At 37.3% G+C, this 9,525-nt stretch overlaps 1 protein-coding gene across 1 annotated transcript in view; it reads left to right on the top strand.

The window, feature by feature from the left end:
- Positions 1–8,634: 8,634 nt before the first annotated feature.
- Positions 8,635–9,525, top strand: part of LOC136988081 (mast/stem cell growth factor receptor Kit-like) — a 38,407-nt gene continuing 37,516 nt past the window's right edge. Inside the window, exon 1 of the mRNA XM_067285883.1 lies at positions 8,635–9,463. Coding sequence (XP_067141984.1) covers positions 8,635–9,463 — 829 coding nt within the window. The remainder of the gene's footprint in view (positions 9,464–9,525) is intronic.

Below are 9,525 nucleotides of genomic sequence, written 5' to 3'. Positions count from 1 at the left end.
ACGGAGGAAGCGAGAGAGGAAGTGTCGGTCGAAGACGGAAGTTATATCATCCACTTACCGAGAAACGAATCGCCGCCGAGTTGCGTTTTCAAGTAATTGCCACGAGACGATGACGAGTGAAACCGTCTCCGCTTTTCGCTTGGGAATTTTCTTCTTGGCCCTGGTCCCCAACGCCGGTGAGTACCCGTTTTTCCGCCATGTTCCTTCGGTGGCTTGCGGGAACCGGCCATAGTTTTCTGAAATTTTTTGCCAACCTCTCGAGTAAACTTTTCCTCTTCTTTATGTGTAAAAGGTCTCCGTGCGCGGAAATGGTTTTCTTTGGGTCGGCGCACGTGCAGTTCTCCGGGTTTTCTCCACCTCTAACGTCTAAATGGGGCCAGTTACTCTTAAAAGACCTGCCGGAAGGCATTTTCCGCGGCTGTCGGCCAGTAGTTTCGTACGGTCGAGAGAAACGCTCGGGAGAATAAGCGCCTAAGCGATAACCTCGGTATTAATCCCATACGAGATATATAAATGGTTTTCTTTAGGACCGATCGGCGGAGGAAAGTCGATAAAACGGTTCGGTGCCGGTTTTAATTATTGGTCCATCGTTTGGTTTTCCTTTCGTACTTTTTGTGTTTTTGACCGAATCGAAAGAAATCGAAGAGAAATTACCAGGAAAAATTTCGGTTTCCGCTTCGATCGGATGTTACCGTACAAAAGGAACTGAGTAATCTACTCCGCGGAAAGACCGAATCCGTAAAATCTAATCTGCGTGGAAAATATTTCCCCGTCTTCTCTGTGGTGTTTGTCATTGTCGTTAAACACGGAAGTAATTTGTCGTCGGAAAGGATACCCCGGGCCCGGCGAAATACTTAGGCGGCGCCCGCGTTTTCGGGACCGCTTCGCTTTTGCGGAGGGCCGAGTCGGCGACGAATAATTTCTCCCCCGCCGAGTAAAGCCAAAAGCCATAGATGATAACACCAGACATTCCTACGCGCGACACGGTGCAGAGTTGCCGGCTCAATTCTTAACGTGGATTTAGCTACCGAAAAAGCTGCGGGTGTTTTAAGAAAATCGTGTACCGACGCACTATACGCGGGGGACTTAAAAATGAAGAATAAACATACCTGTACGAATATGCATTTGATAAACCGGTCGTAATAAAGTTAAAATTGATTGCACAAAATACAAAAAATTAAGCAACTTTAAAAAATAGAATATAATGTTGAAATCGACGTAAGCGCTTCAAAGCTAAATTTATGTACACGGTGTATAACAAATTCTGTAAGTTTCGTCCCACGTGTGTCGATTGATAGTTATTTCTTAAACTTAATGATTGATATTTAATATACGGTTCTTAAATTTAATAATCAGAATCTATACCTTCGGGCTGTCATACAACGTTGTTAATAAACGCCGTTTTATAATACTGTAAAAATTTGAAAATATCTTTGTTTAGTAGTTTATATTGTGTGAAAAAAAATGTATGTACTCGAAAACACTCGGAAGTTTCATTTAAAATATCTGATTGTGCCTAATATTTCCAAAACTGAATTTGCAGAACTGAAAATCCGTGTCCCCGCCACCCTAAAAAGGTGATAACGGAGGAAATTTTCTGTAGCGCCATTTCTCAAAACGAAATTAAATTGTAAACGTTAAATTTAGGATATACAGTCGACTCCGCATAAGTCGACACCCCGAGAGGAAGTGGAAATGTGTCGAGTTATCCGACGTGACGACTAAAGCCAAGTTGAAAAAAACCACAAAACTATAATTAGGAAAATACAGTAGTGCCTTATACAGTAGTGTAGGCTTACGATACATTGTGTCCTCCCTTTACAATTACTCCGTAGACGAAAACCTGAAAAATTCCTTTAGTGTTGTTTGTTTCGAGCACTTAACTGTCTCGACTTTCTTTTTCGACCGTCACGAACGCCTCGAAACCGTCATCTTCGCAATTGTCAATCGTTGGCAAATAACGTCTAAGAATTCTTAATGCCTCTAGCGTGAGAAAATGCAAAATTGGATTCCGGTGTGACGTCGATGTAAATTGTATATTTTCTTTTTGTTTATCTGTTATTATTTTATACATAAAATTACATAAAATGTTAAGGCATTTTTATTCATATGTTATATATGTATATTAATAATATTAATATATTATTATATTATTAAATATATTAATTATATATTAATAAATAAATCGACTCCCCCTCCTGAAAAAAGAATGAGTTCGCACCACCCGTGCGGAGTGAATTTATTTTTTCGGGAGGGGGTGACGACTTATCGGAGTGTGGGACAGCAAAAGTATGTCGACTTATCCGGTGGTGTCGAGTTAAACGGTGTCGAGTAAACCGGAGTTTTTTTAAACGTTAATGCCTATGTAAGTCGGCCGGGACGACAGAAAAGTGTTTACTTAACCGATGGTGTCGACTTACGCGGACTCGACTGTATTTCCCTCTGTTTTTTCCAGAAATAACTGCTAATTTTATACCTTGTGTTACACTGCGTTTAAATTGAGTTTTATGTTATCTGTACTATGAATACGTATTAATCGCATGTACGACTCGTTAGTTCTTGTAATATGGAACTGTTTATTGTTCTGATACGACTTATTAGTTTCTTAGTATTACGCGATCTTTTCACTTGACGGACGGATTCGTATATTATCAAACGTTATTACGTATGCATCGATCAAGGATATCTTACTATGAAATTAAAACAGATAAGTTTCTACCCCCTGTCGTTCCGTCATTCGAAAAGGCGACGGACAAACTGTGTGTCAAAAATAATTCTTTGGGTCTTTGGCTTTAGATTTTTAAAATCGAATTTTTAACTTAAATCCAGCTTAAGTTGTCGCGTGTAGCATCTAGCGTACTGCAAAATAACTTCGGTTTGACGTCGTTATTCACGCTACCCGAAGGTTTGCGTAACCGTTTTGTCGTTTTATCGAAATTTCTTTTCCAAGTTACCTTTTCCGTTTAATGATTTCTTTTCTTTCGCAATTTGAATACTTGGAAGTCGCCTGTTATTGGAAAGTAACTCATTGCAAGAAGGAAAACCGTAAACAAAACTGTTTTCGGTTAATAATAATTTGTTGTAAATTCCTAATACGAAAGTCACGTTTTTCTTTTTCGCTTTGTGTTCCTATTAGTTATAACTAGCAAAATATCTGCTATAAAAAACTTTTTAAATTACAGATAAATAGGGAAAATAAAGAAGCAAATAAATTTATTTACATAAAATTTAATAATGTAAGACTGTAAATTTTGGTGTTATCGAAGAAAGCCAGATCCCCGATCAAACATTACTCCAGGGTCTTTGAGATAACATTCGCGGACAATAATTGAAGGAAACGTCACGTCATGCACGAGACCACACAGCATATTACATCAGGTTGCAAGCTTTTAAAGCAAACTGACTACTTACATCGACATATCCAAATAGCAAATGTAACATATGAAAAGCTCGCCCACAAACTCAAACTTCCACATACTCGGAAACCATTTACAAATACACGCCTCTGACGGTTATAAAAAGCACAAACAAAAATATTTTGCGACCGAGCCATAATCAGACCAAACAATCTATCGCAACAAACCAGGACATCGTATTCACCTACAGGAAAAAACAATCACGTATTATACATCAGACATAACTGTGCCAACCACCAATAACTTACGAAATACATACATTTAAAAAAATTGTAAATACTCAAAACTCGCCCACGAAATAAAGCCCTCTCTAGAGAATTGATGATGGCAGTAGTCCTTTCTTCGACAAGCCTCATACTACATACATTACGTAAGGCCGCGACTCCACTAGCCGTAAAACAGCCGTAAAACCCCTCGCCGTAAAAGCTTTTAATCACGTGACCAAGATATTTTACGCCCGAGCAGGTCGTAAAACCGACGTAAAAGCGAGTTGAGCAGTGTTCAACTTTCGTCTCGAAACATTAGGACTTCACAACTGCACATACATCATTCGAAAAAAGACTGCATTTATAGGAAAGTCTTAATACACACGTGCACAAACGGCACGTAAACAAAACATTTGTTTTTTTGTACTTATGCCTCGACTTTGGTCCGTCGTAGCACTAGACACCGGTACGTATTCTATGCCGTGTAGGATATATTCCAACAACACCACGTATTAGCCTAATAACAATTATAGTGATAACAAACCACCAAAATCGCAGTTCGTTTTCCAGCAGAGTTAGTAGAGAAACCTCTCCCCAAACTAGTTACCTGGCATCGGTCTATTTGTACCCATGGCGACAGTTACTCGTACAGCTGCCACCTACCTCATTTTGCTACATTTTCCGTAGATCCATATAGTATCAACGAAATCGGTGATAATAGGATCGTCCTATTTTCATCAGTTCCCTGCTGATACTAATTCTAATCTTCATAATTATTTATTAAATATTTTAGTGGATAACAAAATGATTCCTTTTCGATATGGCTTTGTTTTTTGTTAGTATTACTTTCCTCTTTCTTCCCGAAGTTTACGTCATCCGTTTCGTTTAACGCCGTTTTTACTTTTCCAGCTGTTCTGTATACATAATAAGGAAAAGTATTGGAATCGTGTCAAATTTGAACCTCCGAGTTATTTGTAAAGAGAGGTTGCGGCCGAACTTCAAACGTTAGACTTGTACGGCAAACAGAAGTACACGTTTGACGTTTGAACTCCAAGTAAAATACGTTGCGCCACACGTTCTCGTCGCGCACTGACTCATGAGATATTGTTGAAAAATGGCGGAACACTTTGAACAACAACGAATGTTACCAGCGAAGGTAAATAAACAAATTAATGTATTTATAGAATGTTTAATAACACTAAATAATTATTTTTAATTAGCGTCGTGTCTCCTGCCGTACCATAGGACTAGAGTACCTAGATATCAGAGTAGCGACATACAAGTCATCGCCGCCATGTTCTGTCGACTGTCATCACGTGGTCTATGGGTTTACATCGACCTTTTCCCCCGACATCTCGTTTACGTTTATTTTGCGACCCCTCCTAGGGCAATATAGGTCAGTCGGGCGATATTATTTTAAAAATTCACCAAAAATCAAATTATCATTATATCTACATGAAAAAAATTACTTACATTTATTAATATCTTTAGTTTTAAATACGATATTTTTCAATACATTTTATTAGAAAAATTTATAAGGAAAAAAATAGTATATATCAGAACTGACACACAAACTTGATAATTTGTAAGATTTTGTGAAAATTAACATTGTCTAGTTACGTAGTTGTTCGCTGGCACCGAGCCAGGAAGACGTAGAATATTGTTTTGTACGATTCGATATAACACTTACGCGTGTGCGTGTATGTTTATTCGTTGCGAAATTATCGCGCATTATATCAAACGTTTGTTTAAAATCGAAATTTTATACCGCTCTCGACTAATATAACGAATTATTATACTGTATTCGCTTCGTATCGAACGAGATTATATTTGTTGTTAATAAATTTTACAAAAATCGATATTTACCAAAGTAACGACGAATCGGTACCCTGGAAGTTTTGCTTGAAAAGCCAGGGTACCGATCGATCGGTGCCTTCGGGGACGAAGGGTTAATTAATGTTAATAACGCGGATGCGTGACCAATATTTTTAATAAATATCGTATTAAATAATACAAATGTTTTAATCCCAATCATCGCTTTATTTATTTCCCCCAAAACATATTTATGTAGTTAAAATTAGTTTTAACTAATGTTAAAAGTTAAAACTAGTTTCATCTAAAATCAAAACATGTACAGCAGTAAATTCTATTTTTAACTAGACATAAATTCTAGTTATAACAATGACATCCAGTAAAAACTAGTTTTAACTAGTTAAAACGCGTTTTCACTAAAAACGGGTTTTTACTGTAACGTATATTTATTCTAATAGAAACGTACTCGGGTAGCTAATTTAATTTTTATTGTTTGAAAAATGTTTGAATAAATACGACTAGAGCAGGGCTTCTTAAACTTGTTTTATTCACGACCCCATTTATGATTATATTTTTTTTGGGGGGGTCGCGAAAAAATCACAAAATAAAGATATATAAATATTTTGCAATATACATATGAAATACAATGAATATATATATATATATATATATTTTTTTTTAATATGATATCAATATCATCTTTATTAACATGAAAGGCTTTCGCTTGTTACAAGGGACGTGGTTTGGAACTTGACAAGATAGTTCACATAGAATAAATTTAAATGGCACTATTACAACTGCCTATGTATAAGTAGTTTTTAGAATTGAACAGTGAATTAATTAATGTGTCCTAGTTAACAGTAGAGCAAAAATGATTTCACTCTTTAATATATGTGATTGAGTTACTATCTCTAGTAGTTAACATTTTTAGGAATAATCGTTAGAACATACACTTAGTACATGTCGTATTGACTCAAACCTTAAAATTGTTCCAATTTTTAAAATATTGATTCACGTAATTATATAACATAAATATAATATTGTTTGCTCTGTCGAAGATCTCATATAGTTCACTTTCATCGGAGCAGTTGGATAATATACTTATTTCTTAATTTTGGGAAATTTCTTTCGCTTTACAACATTCACAAAAAATGTGGAATTTAGATAATGGTTTATTACATTTTAAACGTGTAGTCTGGGAAAACTCTATGTAACTATTATTAATAGTTATCCCGCATTTATTCGGTCTAAGTTGTATAAAAAGCTTTTTTGACGTTGAAGGCAAGATTAGTAAACATATAGTTATTGATCGATAGATAATTTAAAATTTTTTATACCAGTCTGGATTTTTCCGTTTCTGTATATCGTCAATGTCCCGTACAATTGAATTTTCCATAATTCTTTGGATTAGCAATTTACTCTGGTGATCGACAGTATTTCTTTGTTCTACGAATAAGCCGACAGACGACCCATACGTATCGAGTATTTTCGATAATTGTAATATCCAATTTCTATTTTGATTTTTTTCCTTTGATTTTTGGTGTAATAGATGTAACGATGTCGTAGTTAGATCCTCTGCATCTATAATTTTTATTAGAAGCTTAATGTATCTTTTTATTATTATGATGTTTAATTAAAATCTGCTAGACTCCAGTCTAAGTGCGCTTCCGGGATATTATAATCTAGGTGAAAAATTCTACGGATAAATCTATTTTGAATTTTTTTAAAATCATAAAATTTCTCCAAACTCCAAATTGGTATCGCATAACCCAACGAATTCGTAATTACCGCATTAAAGAGATGAAAATGTATTTGGAGGTTCTTCGATTTAGTCTTACAAAAAACAACAGTAAGATTATTTAATAAATTATAGGCTTTAACTATTGATTTTTTATATTGTTTTTCAAACGATAAGGTAGTAAGGAGTAAATATTATTCCTAGGAATTTTACTTCATCGGATATCTTCACTTCTTCACCGTTAATATGAAAAGACATGTTTCTTTGGTAATTTATTGGCGTTTCTGAATATCAATTTCTGATTTTTTAGGATTTATTTTCAGTTTTAGATCATCAAAATATGCAGTTACTTGGTCGATTTTTCTACGGAGTGCAGCAGCCGCTGGAGCGAGTAGTACTATGTCGTCCGCGTAAGCAATGGAATGAATAGTTTGATTATCAATTAGGAATCCGTCCTCGTCCCTCTTTTTTTTTAACTCTTTCCGCCCTGTGGGCACTAAGAGGGCCTCTTTTAGTAGGCCCATTATGGGTTCGGCCAGGCCCACAATGGGGCGACCGGGTGGTGAGGGACGGGGCCCGACATATCCGAACGGACCACCCCCCGAAAAGTTCCTGGGGATTATTCGACCCGTTCGGATTCGATCCCGGGTCCTCCAGAGCGGTAGGCTTCCACCTTTACCGCTCGGCCATCCGGCCGTCGTCCTCGTTCCTCTTGAAGCAACTGTTTAAATCAAATATATAAAAATTGAATAAATAAGGAGACAATGGGTCTCCCTGTAATAGACCTCTATATGTTACAAAAAGATCGAGGACGTTCCGTGGTGTTGGGTTACCGTGCTCCGTGTTTTGATCGAAAACTTGGATAATTGGTGAGGTGGACACCGGTAATTTATATATCGTTGGGACGTGCAAAAAGCCGTGTTTCTGTGAGTACGCTTGTCTTATAGTTTTCTTTTCAAGTCGTACGTTCACTGAGTGATCCATCGTCGTCTGCGTCTTCGGATTTTGTCGCCGAACTGGATTACATTCTTTTACCATCGGTATTATATGCTCTGGTACGAAGTTAATATATCACGCAAATATCGTGGTAACCCGTTAATTAAGAGCCACATTATCGCCGCTTAAAATTCCGCACCGAACAAAGAGCTTTGTTCTCAGCCACGTGGAAGTCGTGCGTGAGGTCGCCGTTCAGCGCAAGCCTCTCAACTACTTGAGACGTCACTCTGGCTGCTTAAGCCACTGCTGAGGCAAGTTTTAGCCCCGATTATAGCAATTATTGCAAAGCTGGTTTTTGCCGTGTGCCGTTTTATTTGTGCTATACAACCTAACCTGCCGAGTAAATTACCTCTCCTGACATGTCGAGGGAAAGTGCAGCAGAAAGTTTAAACAATAGCTTCGTTGAAGAAGAACTTATAACTTCAATCAAAACCTTGAAACCATTCTCAACAGTATTCCTACAAACATGAGCGTAGCTGTCAATAAAGAAGAACGGACCCATGCCAGGGTAGCGGCCGTCGGTATGCATGCGGCCGCTAACCAAATTTTTGGAGTGATCCTGGCTCTAAGAGAAAAAATCAAGGAACTTTCAAAGCTAGCGTCTTTTCTGGATAAGGGATCCTTCTCGGACGTCTTAAGGAGGAATCTAAAATCAATGAGCAAAACGACTAAATTAATTTCTGAAAACTCAGCAAAGTTAGAAGGGAGAAAGAACTCTAAGAAGGAGAAGCCACCCACAACATCATCGTATCAGCAGTCAGCCTGCCTCACTACCAGAGGAAACAATGAACATAGTGCAATCTCGCATCGACCCAAGACAACTTGGAGCCAAAAAAACCATGCGAGGCCTCTTCCGAGTGGAGATATTGCAATACAACTGCATGACGAGCAAGACCTAATATCCTTAAAAACAGTAATACAAAACAACGAACACCTCTCACAGCAACTTAGAGTAACGGAGCGAAATAAAAAGCTCCCGAAAATAATACTACTCAATGTGTCAAATAGCACAGAAAACGAAGAGCTAATTCAGCAAATATATGATCAGAACCATCAAATAAAGGAACAAATCACACAGGAAGACTTCGTGGAAAACACTAAACTGAGCCATAGCTTTCAACAAAAAGGAACAACTCATTCAAGGCATGTAATCCTAAGCGTTACTCCTAGAACTAAGAATATACTTATGCAAGAAAAAAGGGTCTTTGTGAAATGGTACTCCTTAACCGTAGATGATTACATCTCAACCATCCGATGCTTTAACTGTTCGGGATACTCGCACACCTCACATAGATGTGAGGGTAGACAACGCTGTAGTCATTGCACTAAACGTCATAAATTTAAGGACTGTCTTAAC

The sequence above is a fragment of the Centruroides vittatus genome, unplaced genomic scaffold (assembly GCF_030686945.1).
Source record: "Centruroides vittatus isolate TY-2023 unplaced genomic scaffold, ASM3068694v2 scaffold_3046, whole genome shotgun sequence".
Classification (NCBI taxonomy): Eukaryota; Metazoa; Arthropoda; class Arachnida; order Scorpiones; family Buthidae; genus Centruroides; species Centruroides vittatus.
Note: the sequence above shows the minus strand (reverse complement) of the source record. Positions and strands in the feature narration are given on the sequence as shown.